Source organism: Clavelina lepadiformis, chromosome 1, assembly GCF_947623445.1.
Source record: "Clavelina lepadiformis chromosome 1, kaClaLepa1.1, whole genome shotgun sequence".
NCBI lineage: Eukaryota > Metazoa > Chordata > Ascidiacea > Aplousobranchia > Clavelinidae > Clavelina > Clavelina lepadiformis.
In genome coordinates this window covers 19,951,126-19,971,203 of record NC_135240.1, presented here as the reverse complement: position 1 = coordinate 19,971,203, position 20,078 = coordinate 19,951,126, and the positions used below count along the sequence as shown (strand labels likewise).

Genomic DNA, 20,078 nt, shown 5'->3' with positions numbered 1-20,078 from the left:
GACGCAATAAACTTGACGATCATTCGTCTTTCGGGTAAAGGCGCAGATCATCATTATTCCAATTTCCGACTGTCTTATTTTTTACTTTCGAAAAACTATTACTAATTAATCAGTTTAAAGTATTTACTCAGTAAAATCAATAACATTTTTTATATATAATTGTTTCTATAGCCTACATATAATTATATAATGCACCACAACAATATTTACATACATATTAAGATAATGCACAAATATAATCACAGAAACATAGGAAGCGCAACAATTTAGAAATAAGAATGAAGAGCGGCACCAAACACGCTTAACTAAAGTAGTCTACTCTGACTTATCTCAACACAGGAATAATTCAAACCACGCAATAAGAAAACTAAGTAAAACAATTTTGTATTTCATTCAAGTTTGCTTAATATTACTTGCAAACCTAACCTAAAACTACAGTAATTATGTCGGAATTGTTAACAAAGATTTGTTTTATTGCGATGCTATTTTTATGTAATCGGATTTTTTAAATACAGGTACTTGTACAGTGTACACGGTTCCTAAAAACTAAAGGCGTGATATTTTGAACTTTCCAATCTGCCTTAATAGATAAAACATATCAACGATACGTTAGCTACCGTTATATTCAGTTTTTGCATGCGGTTGAAATTTAATCATCTAAGATCATAGACCTGAGAAATCGGGAGCTTTAAATTGAATAATAGGAGCACAAGCATCTTGTTGTTGAAGGAGATCAGGTATCTTGATCTGCATCTTCTTCGTGATATCAAGGACGTGTTGGGCGATAAGTGATTCATCTTTTGACTGGAGACATTTGATGAAAGTATCACGAACATCCATCATGGAAGGTCTCCTGTCGGGGTCTTGGTTCCAACACTTTACCATTTCATTTTTAATAAGATCAATAATCTCTACATCACTCTCATCTCTGAGATTTTGTTTCAGATTTTTAACTTCATCCAAGCTCGGTCGGTTTCCTTCATGAGCAACATGATTTATCAGATCCTGGCTGGAAAAACGTCGACGAAATGGTGGTTTCCTTGTTAGGACCTCATGGCTGATCATAGAGAAACTATAAACATCCATGGCCTTACTGGTCCGAAGTCCAGTGTTCAACAAACGCTCAGGAGAAGCATAAAGATAAGTAAATACATTCCTTTGAGACTCCAGGGTTGGTCCTGCATTTGATGTTGTTCCATAGTTAGCTCCGCCAAAGTCGCTTACCTTGCACGTCAGATGGCTTGTAAGCAAAATATTTTCGGACTTAATGTCACCATGTGTCATGCGCTGGTCATTAAAAAATCCATAGTGAAGAAAAGAAATACCACTTGCAACATTGGCACAAAATCTAAGTCGAACAACCGGTGCTATGTTGGGAATCTTGTATTCATTTCTGCTTTGGCCACTAAGAAAAGTATGCAAGTCTCCAGCTGGCAAGTACTCCATCACAATGCCAGCTGCCCCCGGCCAATGACTGTATCCTTCTACTTGAACCACATTTTTGTGGGTTGATAACTTGGTATTCCGTATTTCTTCCATTACTCTAATAACCAAACAATGTTACAAGAATGTAAAAAGCTTTGCAAAATTTTTAAAGGGAGAGATATAAACTATTGTACATAATTTCTTAATGCTACTGCGCACTTCAAAATTCCAACTAGGTACAAGGTAAGTTATTTAGGCCATGTCCAGCTGTTACGGCTCACCTATCATGCGCCTGCTGTATTGTGTCTTTAGATCCAGTTACAGGAAAGCATTTGATGGCAACAGGACCGTGGGGAGCAGTAAATCCAAGTCGAACGCATCCAAAACCTCCTCTTCCTAGGAGACCTTCTTCCCCTTTTACCGCCATAAGTTGATGGCTGGGTATAAACGTTGCAATCTATTTAATCAGTCAACAGTAAAAAGTTAAATGATAATCCATTCAGATTGGTAAGGTCAAACAAGTAATGCTACTGTACTTGGCGCATATGGTTTTGTCAGTATGTATGATATAAAATACACTAAAATACATAAACAAAAAATAATATAACAAACTAATATAAACAGCAAACACACATAACAATATCGAATATTATAGTAATCTTACAAACTAAAACTTGTAGGTTTAAATTAAGGAAAACTTACAAAAATTTGATTTTTTTCTTCTTTTTCCATTTTCAATATCCTTTCCTTAAGCTTTTTTATTTCTTCAATTTTGCACTTCAGTTCCTGATTCGAAGAAATAAACATACAAAATACAAGTTTTGTTAAAATAACAACAAAAACATGAAATAAAAACATTTATGACTAAAAAGTTACCTCTTTTTGTTGTTGTGCCAAATTATCAAGTTGTAAACATTTTCTTTTTTCCTCCTTAATTTCTTTATCACAATTTCTTAAATGCTTCGAAAAGCATCAAAATGTTGAAACAACCACCACATTGTTTAGAAAACAAAACTTGACTAACATGAAAAATGACTTAAAATTTGTTTGACATATTATTACCAGAGCAGTGATCCGACTTTTTTCTTCTAGTTGCCACATCTCTTCCTTAAGTATATGCAATTCTTCATTCAAGCTTATATTTTCCTAAAACAGATGAAATTCTTTTGAAGAATGCCACAAAGCTATTAAACTAGAGATTAGAAATGCTGGGTAGAGAAATGGACAATGAAAAGTTTTAATGTGTTAAGTAATTATCTTGGGACATGTAAATACATCTACATATCGAACGACATCACTAGACAAGGGAAATCAATCCAAACTGCAACTTTTCAATTATTTCATTTCAATTATCATAATTTCTATGATTTGAGGTAGTTTACCGAGTTTAGATTACTGGTATTCTGTCATTAGAAATAAGGTGAAACCCTAACTCTGGAAATTTCAGATGAAATCTGATGCAATGTTACTTTACCTGGGTAAGTTTCACAGCTTTGGTTTCCATTTGCAAAATCTGATTTTTTCCTTTTTCAAGCTCTTTTCCACATTCAAGCAGTTGCTTAAAAGAAAATATGCATTTACGTTAAAAATGACATTTTGCACCACTTTCATCCACCATACCACTATAACTATTGCTTTTAACAAACTGGTTTTTTAATTACTTCTTGGTTTTGTTTGATTATGTTTTCTAATTCTTGCAACTTTTCATTGGATTCTTTTAGTTTTTCTTCGTTAAGAAGGACTTTTAACTAATAACAAAAAAGAGCCCTATGTTAGTAATATACGAGTATTTCTCTGATAACAAACTAACAATTACCTGTTTCTAAAATTTTTAATGAAGAGACTGTGAATTAACAGAACTGTATCTGTCATGTCTAAGCAAACAAATATAGCAAATATGATATCGTTATTATATAATAGGTGAAAATTAGGAACAATGTAATGTAATGTACAGATATATTTTAGAAGTCTAAAGTTTATGAACAACACATATTTTAACTTACTCATTTATGATACCCACTAGTGAAATTTATATGATAAGTTATGAATGTTTTGTACGAGTTATTACTAACTTGCATTTTCCTGATATCTTGTGCCTTTGATTCATCAAATCTATTGATCTTGTCAATTAGTTTATTTTCATATTCGAGGAATAGAAAAGTTTTTTTCGCTTTTTCTGCAAAATTGTCAACAGCCAATTTTTTTGCAGCTTCACTGTCCTCCTGTAATTAAAGATGTTAGTCATAGAATGACGCCAAACAACTGAACCAAGCAAGTCAAAGTTGCCTGCTGCACTATAAGTAAATGAGTGAGATAATGCTTCAAACTTTCATACAAGTAAATTGAAATTTTCTCCTATACCCAAAGCTGAATGCACCATTACATAAGACGCTTCATTCATTTCTGTTACTGAAAGGATACGTTACATAAACAATTAAGTTTAAACAGTCAATTACAATTAAACCTTGCAGAAGATCTAAAGAAATATTTTACTACCACCTGCCATTCAAGTTTAAAACGTTTGAAACACTTCATGACCAGATGTTCAAGGTCATATCTCATGTCCATCTGCAAACACAATAATCTGACGCATATGTTTGAAGAAATATTTATAAAATACATAATATAAATATAAATAAAATATTTATAAAATACATAATACAAATATAAAATACATTCTTGATAAATAATTCAATCATTACTTTACAGTACGTAGTAAAGTAATAGTAATAGGACAAAGTAATAGCAATAGGAGTAATAGGATAAATTAATTGGATAATAATATAATATTAATAAATAAATGAATAAGAGTACAGTAAATCACGAGGTACAATGTCTTCATAGAAATTTGCACAATTCGAGCGATGAAGATTCATGGCCGAGGGCCGAATTTAAGTCGTGCAAAAACTTTCCTCAATCAGAGGATAAAGATTGTGATACCATAGTATACTTCAAATGTCACATAACTAATTAGTAATGACCTCCAGAAGAAACCTTTTTCGTTCATATTTCAGGTGAGTTTTGTCTAATTCCAATTCTAAATCATCACCACGCTCATCCACAATATTTGGACAGACTGACATAAATGTTTCCTCAAGGGTTTTTGCAAAGTCTTTTAATATGCAAGGTTTTAATCGGTCATGTTTTTCTTTGAACTCTATTGAAGTTGGTAACTGTTTTGTAGAAGACTCCTGCTACAAAATATAAAAATACATAACAAAGAGGACAATATAAGTTATGAAAAAATTAAATTTACATGTATTAAATGACACAACAAACCATCAAATACTAACACAGGCCAACAAAACAAAATTTTTTTTCAAAAGGCATGATATGTCCTACATATACCATGAAAAGTTAGAAATGTATGCTAGTGAGTAACATAGGTTAATAAAAACTGAAGCCATGTGAAGCAGCTATTTAGTTTTGCCCAAATGTTTAGTTGTCTGGCACAAATTTCTCGCTTGGGAGGTAAATAAGACCTTAGATTAGTTAGACAAATTAGATTAGAGTTAGACCTTAGATTAGACACCGACTCCTCAACATCTTCACAAATGCAGAGTAAACCGAAGTTTTTTACTCAAGATCAGCTAAACAAACTAGTTCGTGATTTAGATTTATCTAAAGAAGCGTCTGAAGTGCTGGCTTCTCGCCTCCGTGATCATAACATTCTTGATTCGGCAACAAAAATAACGTATTACCGGGACAGAGAAGAAATGTTAATGCAATTTTTCTCTCAAGAAGATAATTTTGTGTACTGTAATAACATCGAAGGACTTCTTTCATCTATGGGTCTACTTGAATATAAACCAGAAGAATGGAGGTTATTCATTGACAGCTCCAAAAAAAGTTTGAAATGTGTGCTACTTCAGAACGGAAATAAGTTTGCTTGTGTTCCAATTGGCCACTCAGTCGTTTTAAAGGAACACTACCAAAGTGTAAAGATGCTCCTGAAGAAACTTTCTTATACTGAGCATAACTGGGAGATATGCGTTGATTTGAAAATGGTCAACTTTCTCTTAGGACAACAAGGCGGCTTTACCAAGTATCCCTGCTTTATTTGTTACTGGGATAGTCGGGCCACTGATCAACACTGGATTAAAAAGGAATGACCCATACGTGAACAGCTTGTGCACGGAGATAAAAACATTGTAAATGAACCTTTGGTCAGTCGTGATCGCATCATTTTACCCCCATTGCACATCAAATTGGGTTTGATGAAACAATTTGTCAAGGTCTTAGATAAAGATGGTGCTTGTTTTGATTATTTGTGCAAAGTATTTCCTGGTCTTAGTATTGAAAAGCTGAAAGCAGGAATTTTTGATGGGCCACAAATACGAAAATTAATTAAAGATCAAGTTTTTCCATCACATATGACTGAAGTTGAGAAGGCAGCCTGGCACTCTTTCGTTACAGTTGTAAAAAGATTTCTTGGAAACACAAAAGCAAGCAACTATGTGGATCTCGTAGAAGTGATGCTTACGAACTTTCAGGCTCTTGGATCAAGGATGAGCTTAAAAGTTCACTATCTATTCAGTCACTTGGATCGCTTCCCTGAAAACCTCGGAAATATGAGTGAGGAACAAGGTAAAAGGTTTCACCAAGATATCAAATTAATGGAAGAGAGATATCAAGGAAGATGGGATACTCACATGATGGCATATTACTGCTGGTGCCTAATGCGAAGCTGTCCACAACAAGACTACAGGCGAAAGTCGTACAAGAGGACTTTCCTGCAGATGACTTCAAGCTAATTTGAGTAAATAATTAGAGTGCATCTAAGAACTTCACTAATGCACATCCTGAGATGGATATATTTCTTCGTAAAGTGTTTTGCTTTGAATACTCCGTGGTAAATGAAAAAAATTGATTGCTTGTTAATTTCGTCTGTTTTTACAAATTTTCGCCTTTCTTGTGTAGGCTTAGGCATACTTGGTTTGTTATTACCAAATTACTGCTATTTATTGTTCACTTCAAGCAAGTTTTAATGTGGTACTGTATTGGAAGCTTAGTCTCACAAATTGCAATATGTTAGGAGAATCTGATGAAAATACGAATAAATGGGGCATTTTTTGTGTTGAATATATGGAAAAGAATAGATTTATGCGGCACTTCTTCGTTTAGCTAATGTCATTGTGTCTTTAGCTTTTGCTCATTTATTTTAGTGAAGACAGACTTACTACAACATTTAATATAGGCTGTTCCTTAAGATAAAATGCAACCTAGCTTCAATTTTAAAAGTTACCAAAAATATCGAAATTCGCTAATATCTTAAAAACTAGAGCCAATTTGCAAAATCTAACGGCATTTTCGAACTCAGCGCCCCTTATATACTCTAAAATCGTTCTTACCTTCCATGCCAAAATTTTTTTGCTGGCCTGTGTAATGCTTTGCAGATCTACCTCAATTTGTTCCTTGTAAGAGTAGAGAAATTGATGAAATATTTTGGTGAAATCTTCTTGTATATCCATCTGCATATAATATATTGCAACAACCTATTGCTACAAAATGAAGCATGTAAGTGATACTTGTTTTCTCACTTCAAAGTTATCTCTACTCTTCGATAGTCTGGAGAATTCCAGTTTGATTTCATTTTCCAGACACTTTCTGTAAGTTGTTCGTTGCTCATCAAAAGGCTCAGGAAACTGCTTTTCAAATTTTTCAATTATTGTGGCTTCAGTTTTTTCATGTAAAACTTGCAACTCATGTTGTTTAAAAAACAACTCCCCTGGTTTCTTTAACACAAAAAAACGGATGTGTATAAGACATAAATGTGAAGTGTTAAAAAACTATATTTTATCAATCATACTATTACCCACCACAGACCACACATTCTGATACACCAGAACCCGCTTAATGGGACCATTTTGGTCATGATACCAAAATGGCGACAATAACCAGACATAGCCACATGAACCGACACAGTTAATCACAAAATGACCAAAAATTATGTTTTGATCTTTTACAGATAAGCTGGAGGTTTGTGTCATAAACACCAATTACCATTCACAAAAAAGAAAACAATTGACTGTGTAACAAATTCACATCAACTTTTGCATGGCACACAGCATGCCCACAAAGGACATGTAGCATACTGGTAGAAAACATGGTAACCACAATATTGCACTCACGTCTAATTGCACACATGAGATTAATTTCTTGTGTTGTAACCAATTTTAACTGGTTCTGTTGTGAATATTATAGGGGAGAAAAAGAAGAAAGTGTCATAGTAAATGATTAATTATTGTTTGTGGAAAAATTGGAAACTGCAACTTCTGCTGTATGTTTCATGAAAAAGAGAGCAATCCAGTGTATTATAGAGCTGAAAATTCGACATGTGTCAGCAACTATGTGTCATTAATTGATTCTCAAAGCAGTTGTTTGCATAGTTGATTGTTTCGCATGGTGCATGGTTGTTTTCACTATAAATAAAACATCAGTGAAACAAATAATAATTTTGTTCTTGATAAATAAACTTTACCCAATATTTAAGAGCAACAAGCAACAACTGCAAAAGTGTTTTCATTTTTATGCATGTTATTTTACTAACTTTACAAGTAATAGGTCAGGCAAAGCGAAGTTTTCTACCAGAGAAAAGAGCTGCTATTTAAATGTGGTGACTAGATCCATTTTGCATATGCGATATACATTAGCCTAAAGGTTTTGATCATAAGCAGAAACATTTGCCATAAGACTCATGTGCGTGGCAAACTGTTTAGTATCCATACTGTCTACCTAAAGCTTTAATGAGCAGATCATCAGAAAAAAACGATTGTTTTGCGTATGAAACACTTAATTAATTATCTCCAATTTTCACACCATGTGTGTATACTTCAATAAAAAGAGAAAAAAATGTCTTTCTTCTTTTTTCCTTTCACAATAACAAACTTTTCAATTTATATTGGCAGGGAAGCACTTCATGGCATGACTATAATTTAATTTAATGTATTGTGTTCACTGTAAATAACTTTACATGTTGCGAGCTGCTATAAATTAGTGGCTTTTATAGAGAAATATTTGGTTAGTTGATATACGTAGAGAAATAAATAGAATATTTTCATTCAGGAAACCTAATCACACAAACTACTCGATTAAGTTTTATCCTATTAAACCTCTGTATTTTTGTCACTTGCTTCAGTGGCTATGGCTTGGGGTTCAGGAAGGAACTTCATCGTCTCTTATTAAATGCGATTTTTATGCTTAATCGCTTGGCAACTGAGTAGACTCAGACGAAGTGTGCACATAATTGACCTTTGGAATTACGCCAAATTTTCCGAGTCTTCAGCTTTGACATTACTATGCTAATTAAACCATTCCACTTCATAACATTGTTACACATCAATTTGTTTAATAACTACTATTCATACCATTTTATGACAATATTCTGCTAATAAGGTGGTGCACATTATCTCGGCTCTGATAGAAGAAAAAGCCTGTAAAAACAGTTTAAACATTCCATATCAACAACTATTAGTTTACAAAATACAATGTTTAATTATGCACAGTAACATGTATTTAAACATACAGCCTGCCTAGTAGTCTTATGTTGAAAGAGGCAAACCTTCACACAATAATAATAATAATTATAATACTTAGTGAAGCCTACAAGTAAAAAGAACATGCAAATGTTTTATCTTTTACTTTCTACTTTAAATGTCACCTTCATCACGGCACAAGGATTAGGAAAGTTATTTCCTAGCGTCAAGCCAAACCATGTCTTTACAAATTTCACTAAATTTTTTCCAGTTAAGATTTCGTTGCCTATGTGCCTTGCATGAGTGCATTTAAAAACAACATGATGAAAAAAATTTCCCAGCTCCATTCTGGATTCCTCTGTTAAGTCTTTAGAAAGAAAAAGTATTAAAAGCAGCATATCATAAACATGGTTTACCAAACACGCACGGTGTGTAAGTAACATAAGCCTAAAGTTTGTAATTAAAAAATTAACCTTATAATAAATAAAATAAAAAAATGGTTATTGGGATTATGGTTTTCATAACTATTACCATTTAGCAGGATTAATTTGCTCATGTTTTAGAAGCATTTTTATACTTTCCACCTTAAGGTTTTCTACATTAGTGGTTCTCAAGCTTTTTCTGGTCACGAACTCTTTAAAAGAATTTTTTAGGTCCGAGAAACGTAATAAAAGATTCTAAAAACTCATCAAATTAATAACTTTTGTAGTTTGTAATACAGAATTGTTGCTACACTACAGCAAATTGCCGAATAATTATAAACATTTTATGAAAAAATTTACTAATTTGACCAATTTTTCTGCATTATTGCTGAAAAACTTGGTGGCTTTTATGCAATTTATTGCATTTGGCCAGTTGAAGTGCTAGTGCAATGTTAAACCAAGTTGAATTTAAAAGAAAGAAAACATGTATCAGTAGTCAATTTATATACAAGTATTTTACATCAAGACAAATAGCAAATATAATAGAGTAGTGGTCGTGAACTTACGGCCCGCCAAGTAAAATCATCCAACCCGCATTTATTTAATGTATCGTCCTCCTTACAATATCTGACATTGTCTACGCATATGAGAAATCACACTTTATGGGTGAGAAAAAAGCTATGATTCATCGTGTTGAACTCCATCTGTGCGCACACAACGTATTCTTAACATATTTGTGTTTTTGGAACAAAAGCAAGTATGTGTAAAACTTGCACGTATACGTAACACACGCATTTATCTACATATGCTATTACATGAATAAATGCCTTTGTTCCATAACACATCTTTGTCTTTCTTCACAGACACTCCACGCTCATGAATGCAGTAAGTCTGTTCCAGTGTTCGAAAGCTTTAGCTTGCAGAAAGTAGCATCAAGGTATTTGGCAGTTTCACCTTTGAAGTTTAGCTTTAGTATTTACTGTAGTTACTAGAGTTGAGTTAGTAATAGCAATTAAGCGTGTATTATTCAAATTTTTAGCAACCTTACAATGTTGACAAAACATAGAAAAGTTGATGCTGAGTGCATAGGTTTTTATGAAGTGTGGGAGAACAAGTACGATTTCACTAACTAATTTGGTAGACCCATGTGTTTGATTTCAACATTTCTGTTGCTGTAAGCAAGGAATTCAACATAAAGAGCCATTAGCACACAAAGCATGCCAATTATTTCAAGGTCATTGGTCAAACGAGGGAAGACAAACTTAACCGACTTAAAAATGGTTTAAAATAGCACAGTACTGTATTCCAAAAGCAAACCATTGAATCAGAAAATAACACTCTTGCTAGCTACAAGGTAGCAAAATTGATAGCAGAAGACAAAAGACCGTTTACTGATGGCGAATTTGCAAAAATATGTATGATGGCTATTGTTGAAACTGTATGCCCTGTGAAAGGAAAACTATTTTCAGACGTGAGTTTTTCAGCAAGAACCATAACCCGACGAATAAAAGATATGTCAGAGGACGTGAAATCTAGCGACAAAGATTGCTTTGAAGATCTACAGTTCTTCTCAATAGCGATAGATGAGAGCACAGACATAACAGATACAGCTCAGTTTGGAGCGTTTCTATGTGGAATAAACAAAGATTTCCATGTTGTTGAGGACTTTGTTGAGCTAGTTCCTATCAAGGGTACTGCTACAGGAGCCGATATTATGAAGACATTACTTCAATGCCTTGAAGTCATGAATCTGAATTTCTCAAAACTGGTGTCAATAACAACTGATGGGGCCCCGTGAATGATTGGGAAAAATAAAGGTGTCGTCCCATTCCTTCAAAAGCACATAGAAGGCCTTGGAATTAATAATAACATTGTGAAATTAATTATTAGTAAAATTTGTGAAATATTAAATCTCATTCACCAGGAAGCATTGTGTGCAATGGTGTCAAGAATAAAGGACGTCATGAACGTAGTGGTGAAGGCTGAAAACTTTATTTTGTCTCAAGGATTGAATCATCGTCAATTTTGCCAACTACTTTTAGAAGCGGAGAGCCAGTATGGTGATTTGCTGTATTTTGGAGATGTCTGTTGGCTCAGTCGAGGCAATATGCTACAAAGAGTGGACACGCTGAGAGAAGAAATAGCAACTTTTTTTGAAAATAAAAATATGAAAGCTACAGAATTTCGAGATCCAGAATGGGTTTCTTATTTGCTTTTTTTGTCAATTTAACATCGCATTTAAACAGGTTGAACTTGCAGCTTCAGGGAAAGCTCAAAATGATACACGAGATGTGGAGTTATGTACGTGCATTCGGAAACAAAACTACGACTCTGGGAAGGTCAGCCAAAAAATGCACATTATGTTACTCACTTTGTTACAGTGCGAGAGAATAAATGTTTGGCAGCACTTACGCGTGTAAACAATTGTTTTCGTCAATGAAACTCACCAAGAGCAAGTTGAGAACACAACTTACTGATGACCACTTACAAGATATTATGCTTCTTGTGTTATGCAGTCTATCACCTGATCTTCCAAAACTTTCTAGTTCGAAACAACATCAAATATCACTTTACGTAGTGCTGTCAATAAACGTATTTGTTTTTTTGTTATGAACTGCCACTACCTTTGTTTGGATTAATCTATAGATAAAGAAGGAGATAATGTGATAACATGGCTCTGAATTTGCCAGTTTTAACAACATCATAAAAAGTGAAGGAAACAGAATTGTTAGTGAACAATTAGCATGGCCCGTTGAGATCTTGTAGAGTTTGGTTTTGGCCCGCGGCTAGAGAAAGGTTGCCGACCCCTGGAATAGAGCCTCGTGTGGCAATGGAATAATTAATCATGAAATACTTGGCTGGCTATAATGTCAAAATGACATTGCATCAAATGAAAGCTTTCTTGTGTTTCTGCAATCTGTGTGAGTATTGTGATAAAACATGTAAAAGATTTCTTAAATTTGAGTTAGTAATAATAATAATTTATTAAAAATTAGCAAAGTTTGAAAATTAAGCAGATGCATGCCTGTAATGATTATTGAATTTATTAACATTTTGTGTCCAAGCATTAATTTAAAAACCTGATTCCAGACACTGGCTTGAAATTTGATATTATTTATCTCATAACATTTTTTTGTATTGAGATGTTGTGTTTCGGTTTCCTGCTAGAGCTCATTGATTTATCTCATACTGTTTTTATGGTTTGGCCTGTGCATTGTTATGGTTTATCTTGAGTCTTGACTATCAGTTTTGAAGCTGATTCTTTCAAAGCAACCTTTTACCATCATTTATTACCAATATAGTGATCAAATTTTTAATTTGTTCATTTTCACTCAGAATCGAGATTGAAGCAAACATGATTTGAAACGTGTTAGTCATTTTGTTTAGTAAATAAACATGCCTATTGCACTCGGTGTGCTGGTTACAACATTTTGGTATTAAAACACAATAAATAAAAAGTAAAACTTTAAATAATGTTAGACTGTTTTCTCCAGCCCATCTACTCATTATGATCTTTGAAACCAGCAAAATCAGATTCAAAACAAAACAAAAATGATCATTGGAGATTGCTTTTAGATTACATAACATCATAACTTAGAAGATTATTCCAAATTTTAAAAATAAATATATGGTTGACTAATTGATAATATCAAAAATAATAGTAATTTTTTCTTACTGATGTAACATAGAACATTACAATTTTACCTCCAAAAGTCAAATTGTAATCATTACGCTCATCATATTTGGCTATTGCAGGTCCAGGATATGGAAGCAGCCTGGACTCTACTTTCTCAAACTGGTTTTGTATTGCATCTCCCAATTTCAACTTTGAATCATCACTGGATCCTTCACATTTACTTTCATCATTACAAAACCAATCACCACTCAAAAAACAAATTTCCTGGAATTAAAGTACAGGTTCAGTATGAGGATAAAGTCTTCTGCTTTAAGCAAATTTAATATCAATAATTCAAAACTAGGAGCAGATCCAGCCGAGGCCAGATAAACACATCTTCTCCTTAATAAGAACAAATTAAATATAGCCGCTTACTTTAGACCAGTGACTTTTAAACGTTTTTGCTCAATGCACAGCAAGCAATATCAGTTTCAGACAAGATACTCCTTACTGATCTTGCCATTCTTTTCACTTGTGACATAATATGTGATAAGCACATGATGATTGAAAACACGATTAAATGTGAACTTACAAAGAGTATAATTGTTCATGCTTACAAAAGTGCACATTTTAGCCAAAAATTGAACTTATATTATGTGACAATATATGTCGATTTATTACCATACAGCTCTAAGGTAGCCTTGGAATTAGTCAAAGTATTTCACCATTGATCAATCCATGATTATTATGTTACAATGGGATAATAAATTTGCCTGGCAGGGGCATAAACACTAGTCTAAGCAAAATAAATATTTATATCATAGGCAATTGGGTAGTTGATCAACTGAGTGACACTTCATTTGAGTGACAGCTCATTTGAGTGACACATTCTTTTAACGTTCATTTGAGTGACAAATAATTCTTGCTCAACTGAGTGACAGTTCATTTGAGTGACACATTGGTGAGTACTATTCAAACTACAGTAATGGTTGAGAAATGCATCAGCATGCAGCATCATAGAGTTTCCCAAGAACTCTTTCGCATTGAATTTGGTGCATTGACACCATTGCGCCGATCGCGTATGACAAGGCAAAAAGAAACCCGATTTGGAAATTTGTTTTCCCAGCAAGAAGACCTTCCACAGGAAGTATTCCTCCGCCGAATTACGCGTAATTTGAAGATCAGACCAACTGCGGAACTATCAGAAGAATTGGACGAGATGGTTGAGGATGCTTAGTTGTTTTTTGTAGATAGTACTCTAAACTTTGTCTTGTGTTTGTTGTCATCTGTGCACTTACTAATTAACAGCAACTGCAACTTAAACAACAAATGTCAATCTGTCACTCAAATGAATTACACAGCACTTATTAATGTGTCACTCAAATGAATTAAACAGCACTTATCAATGTGTCACTCAAATGAACTATAATTATGTCACTCAAATGAACTGTCACTCAAATAAACTGTCACTCAGTTGATATACAACCAGGCAATTGGTATAAGTATTGATCGATAACATGGCAGATAACAAATTATATAAAAAATTATGAAAGTTATGTGGTACACTTGTGTTCGCCTCTGTGCTGAGACACACAGTTATGGAAACCTTACTTTAGAATATAGGTCTTTAATTCTTTAACCTGCAGCACCCAGATGAATTTGTGGAGCTCACAGTGTTTGCCAATGTCACATCACTTATTTTGATTTCACATTTCAATCTTTCCAAAATTCTTTGAATCATTACCAATACCTATTCCTAAGGGATATGTCTAATTTGGTAAAACTTTAAACACACCTGAAAGCAGGTACTTTCATTTCCTAATTTTTGGTAAGCTGTTGTAATTGGTTCCAAACCCTGAAAAACAATTTTTATATGGAAAAATATTTAAACGTTCGAAAGCAAAAGGCAAAATAACATTGCTTACGTTCAGCATCTTGAAGTCAAAATCTTCCGTAGTGTTATTTGCAAAGTAAATTTGAAGGGAACTCAATAAGCAAGTGAATGCAAAGGTGTTAAATTTTCTTGTAAAGGAATTTGTATCAGCTTCTATAAGCAACAGGGCAACCTACAACACGATTCATATTCATTTACAAATGACTTGTGCAACTTGCCAACCAGTGTGTAGTCTTATAGCAGACCTTTTCACCATTTGACTTTTGAATAACATAAGGCTTGTTCCACAACCAAATATTTTTCCTTTGTATTCTTTTCCATTTGAGTGGAATGCGAGTATCCAGTTGAGGTATCCAATTTTCATCCTTTAAATGAAAAAAATTTACAAATTTAAGACTGCAAGAAAAAATTATTCAAAAGCTACTGTATGTGTGATTGCAAATGCTTGTTTATAATAGATAAACACTAATATAATAATATAGCAAAAGTTCACCTTCAGTTTATGTTAAAGAGCAAGTCAGCTCTGTTTGTTAGTGCCATGGGATTTAAAGAAAAACGCAAAAAATTATTGAAGTAGTTTAAAAATTCTGCTTTGAAATTTGCAAGCACTTTCATACTTTTTAAGACAAGAGATTTCTTCGCATGTTTGATACTTTGTTTTATAGTTTTTGTTTGCACCATACCACGAGCATGTTATGAAAACTAATAAACCTAAATAAAATTAAAAAAACACGTTCGAGTTTGGATGCCTTCATTTGTCTATGTTATCCTCCTAAGGAAACACACTTGCTCTAATGATACTGTGGAATGAACAAATATCTAAGGAACTTCTCCTCAGCCTAAACAACTTCATTTTATTGGAGACAAGTGAATTTACTAGAATTTTTTGTCACTGAAAATAAATGAAAGCCACGGTTGGCAAGGTCTGGTAAATAAGGCAGCTGATAAAAAATTTCAAACTCTTAGTTAATTATTTGTTGCTATGGTAATCGTAGAGAAGCAACATCAAGGAGGACAAAAGCATCTTTGGGTTTCCATCTTGGTTTGACAGTGCTGATATACTTCTAATTAGATAATTTGTAAAACCAATACAGAAGCTCATCTAAAACTTAAAGTACATGAATTTAAGACCAAATACAAAAATTTGTATCATATGGTACCAAATATTTTTAACCATTGAGAGTGAAAAAGGAGTGAAAAATATTGTGCCAACTTCTGTGTAAACTGGTCAAACAAGAAATATGCTCACGAACCATAAATAAATGATAAAAAGCAATATATTACAACGGCAAATTGTAAATTATAGTGGTGCTACAACCATGGAAGGTTAGCACGGCCATTAAACCAAACATGTGTGTATGTTAAAACTAAACAAAACTAAATCTAATTAATTTCTTAAGCTCCCTTAAATAATATGATTTCTTGGTTAGGCTCATTACTTTTCATCCGCACCTTGTAAAGCATAGTAACTGCATTGACAGCATGCATGTGTCCGGTTTTAAATTTCATTCAAACTTTTGATTTTAAACTAACCATGGTGGATTCAAGAAAAATTAATAAGAAATTTAGCAAATTTCCAATCCCTTTAGGTTTTTGATGATGAAAAAGTGTTTCAGGATCAGCATTGATTGACAGAACTGCAACTGGGTTATCTCTAACATCAGGATGTTGTGCAATGATTCTCAGGTCTTCCTTATTCAGCTTAATTTGCCCATCCTCTTGGAGAAAAAGGAGTGGTATAGCTTGATCTACAGCATGCCCTAATCATTTTAAAAAGAAAAATAACAATTTTTCAATCATTTTTTATCATTATGTGTGCATCAGTACCTAAGCTAATATACAACTTTTGTATACTTGGTTTATGTCCCAGAAGTTTTGAAAGAGCATCTCTGTACATGCCAAAGACCGAACTTTGTGCATCGCTGGTTCCTTGCATAATTTCAAGATTTCTAAGGAAGTGCATCAATCAAAAAAATGAATGGGTTTTTTTATGTTTAAAAAGTAAAAGCAACCAAACAATAAATATTACTGTATTACAGCATAAAACACCAGACTGTTAAAATATATCATGGTGGTAATAGACATAAATCCATTTTACAATGTCCTGTATTAATAACATACTACGTTAACATGTACAAAGTGACTTTTCCAATGGCAAAACAAAACAAAAAGCCTTTGTCTAGTTTATATTAGCACATGGATTAGGATAAAGTTTAAATCACAGCGTATACTAAACCCAGGGTTAGGTTTCATTTAGTCAAAGATAATAACCATTTTAAGATACATACACAAATGACTAACAAAAGTCCATTTAAATACAATCTATAATCCGTTTGTTTTGGTAAATTAAACACTATCAGCCATAGGTTTAGATTTTAAGTTTAAATCCAACATTTAGAAAATACAAGAAAAAAATAACCTTTTTGCAGTAATACAGTAATGGACAAAAAACATCTGTTTTGGGTTACAAAATGCTTTATATTATTTCATCATGAAATCTCACATGCAACTTATATGATAAGCAGAAAATTATTTGTGCAAGCTAAGTTTTCAGTAATTACAGTAAAAACATGGGGCATTTATGATAAATACATCCTCCACAAGTTTGAGAAAAATAACTTATTCATTATCGTCCATTTTTCAAAATTTGCCAAGTAGATACAATAAATCAACTTTTTAGAGCCAAAAAATTTCCCAGAAATGATTAACGCTTATTTTCACTTTCCCACTAAACATCTTCATTTCCCATTTTACTCACATTCTGTTCTGCGTCTTGTGTGGGGAAAGTTGTGACAATGCAGAATTTCGCATTGAGTAATGAGCATAAGCAGTTTTGAATGTTTTTTGAATAAGCTGTGTGTTGTTTTTTAAAAACTTGTGTTCTTTATACATTGCAGAATGAGAGTTTAGGTGTAAACCAGTACACAATTTGAGGGTCACATCTTGCCCATATTGGCTCAAACAGATGCTTAGCTTTGGTGGAGTTGAAATATAATCGATAAATGCACAAAAGATTGTCTTTTTTGTACAATAACTTATAACTTTTGTATTATTACTACAAGCTTCCTTTATCCAAGTGTAAGGATGAATGTGATTTGCAAATAATAGGACCCAGAAAAAGTTTTAGGCCCGGGACAACTAAATGGCCTGACCACCTCTCTACACTGGCCTGGAAGTAATTAATGCAAGTAAATCTGGATGCCACCTCAAATAGTAAATTACAAAAAATAAATAAAAAAGTAGAACTTCAACATATATAGAATGAAAAGTAGAAGGCTTACACCATTGTTAAAAATTTTTTATTAAGATTGATATGCTTGTTGTAAATGCGAGATGCCAGCAAAGATTTTGAGGCCTGTCGAACAAAAACCTCAACGATATCAAACAACACCTCATGTCATGCATTATGTAGTAATAACTAAAAGATTTGACTATCTAGAAATTATTATCAAGCCCACGAAATTGGTTTCACTTTCTTATTGGACATTGGTTTTCTTATTGACTACTGTAGCTAATTTTGTATTGCCCTATATGTTAAAACTTTTTATTACTGTGTGATTTTAGTATTCGTCTGCGATCATATGCTACAGCTAGATATAGGCCAAACCTTGAAGGCTTATAACAACTTATTGCTTCCTACATTTTTGTCTCTGCATAAGATCATTGCACTTTCCATCACAGTGATATTCTAACCCTTTATTCAAAACTATTTTTGCTGCTGTTTTGCAATATCACGATCAAGCGGTATACATGTAAAAGCACCTGTGAAATCTTTGCGTTATTGGTACCAAGAGATAAGCAAAAACATTAAAAGTTAGACACAACATACTTTTTTGAATGTGCTTTCATTTGACCAATTGTTAGTTTGCTGTTGTATTTGAATTGTCATATTGTTATTTGATTACAATACTTTGCAACATATTTTAATTGTTTTCTTCATTTAAAAAGATATTAATTTCATTTCATTAATTTTTTATGTATTTATCATATGCAAGCAGACAGAGCTTAGTATGGTAGAGGAGTTGACCAGTACCCCTTTATACAAAGAAACAAGCATTTTAACATCACTTTTACACAGTTCATAATAATATAACAAAAATTGGTTTATTTGGAAAGTTGCAGCATTCAAGTTTGCCACATATTGGTATATGCCTGAACACTACTGAAATTTTAAAAAGCTCTACTATTTTTATTTAATGGTCATATTCTAATAGAATATGTTATAACCAAAATGTTGGCAAATGGTTCATCCCATGGTAATCTGAAAAGTAGGCCACCATACAAGATTCGAGTCTAGTGCAGAAGTTCACAACTAAATGACGTCACATTTTGACTAATTGGGGTCTAGTATACAATTGGGGTCTAGTATCCTGTGGTTGTGCACTTCCTCACTAGACCCCGAGATCCTATCATGACAACAGAAGTTATCACTACATTTTATTGCTTCATTCATGAGCAACTTTGTTATCTACCACCTTCATCTGACAAGTGTAGTTAAGTATTTTATTACAATTAGTCTTATAGTTTTCTAAAGTAAGTCTATATTGAGCTTGGTCACAACCAAACTGCAGTATACCCGAGTACAAGTAATAAAAACCAAATAACCAAACCATCGACTACATTCTGTATAGACAATGGAATCAGAAAGTAATCAATGAAAACTGACATTCTTTTTTTCTGGGTTATTTATATATTGCCTGCCTATATCATGAATGATAGAAATTTATCAAACCGATTCTATTCAATACAAATAGAAACCAATAAATGCGACGCTACTTGCCCTTAGGCAAATCATCAGTGGAACTGAAATGGTAACTTAACAATCAAAGTTCATCTAACGCATAAGAATTTTAGCAGTCTTTCAAATAATGGCCTAAGGGCATTGCGATTAAATTATAACCTCATATAATCCAGCTTACTAGGCGTCAATGCAGGAAAAAGGTTATAACTTTATTCCCATGTAGGCTATTTGTTTGACAATCCAGTGCTTAAAATTTAACATAATGTTCCGGCTTCAACATATTATCACACATTACCATCAGAGCGGCCACGTGTTGGCACCATAACCGCCTATAACGCCTATATAAACACTAATGTAGACTTAATTTGATTTGTCTGAAATCATAGAACTCGGTATAAAATTATTGTAGTCTGTAGGCTATATTAGGCGTGAAATTTTCATGACAATTGCACCAGAAGATTTCTTGTAATGGATAATTAAAAAATCTGAGTTTGAGGTTAACTGA

General features: G+C 33.2%; 1 protein-coding gene across 7 annotated transcripts; it reads right to left on the bottom strand.

Annotated features, from left to right (window-relative positions):
* Nucleotides 1–135: 135 nt before the first annotated feature.
* Nucleotides 136–20,078, bottom strand: LOC143444251 (uncharacterized). 7 transcript variants are annotated; one of them, XM_076943443.1, is made up of 20 exons: nt 16,660–20,064; nt 16,366–16,592; nt 15,078–15,197; nt 14,864–15,004; nt 14,734–14,793; nt 13,028–13,223; nt 9,086–9,267; nt 8,793–8,858; nt 6,966–7,160; nt 6,777–6,896; nt 4,407–4,616; nt 3,922–3,993; nt 3,498–3,647; nt 3,087–3,173; nt 2,900–2,983; nt 2,488–2,571; nt 2,302–2,385; nt 2,128–2,211; nt 1,707–1,882; nt 136–1,543 (listed from the first exon to the last, which is right to left on the bottom strand). In XM_076943443.1, exons 1-20 carry the CDS (start codon nt 16,793–16,795, stop codon nt 664–666), a joined length of 3,354 nt encoding a protein of 1,117 aa, XP_076799558.1. In that variant the 5' UTR covers nt 16,796–20,064; the 3' UTR covers nt 136–663. The 7 variants fall into 7 exon arrangements, with proteins under 7 accessions (XP_076799558.1, XP_076799571.1, XP_076799541.1 ...); XM_076943456.1 differs by having other exon boundaries at nt 4,407–4,619; nt 6,828–6,896; XM_076943426.1 differs by having other exon boundaries at nt 4,407–4,619; nt 16,660–20,062.

Excerpts from the sequence above, each read along its gene's own strand:
- LOC143444251 (XM_076943426.1), bottom strand. The coding sequence starts at position 16,795 with ATGCACTTCCTTAGAAATCTTGAAATTATGCAAGGAACCAGCGATGCA. Across the intron at positions 7,161-8,792 it reads CAGAATATTGTCATAAAATG|AAACCAGGGGAGTTGTTTTT; the intron begins GTATGAATAGTA and ends TTTGTGTTAAAG. Across the intron at positions 3,174-3,497 it reads AAGATATCAGGAAAATGCAA|TTAAAAGTCCTTCTTAACGA; the intron begins GTTAGTAATAAC and ends TTTTGTTATTAG.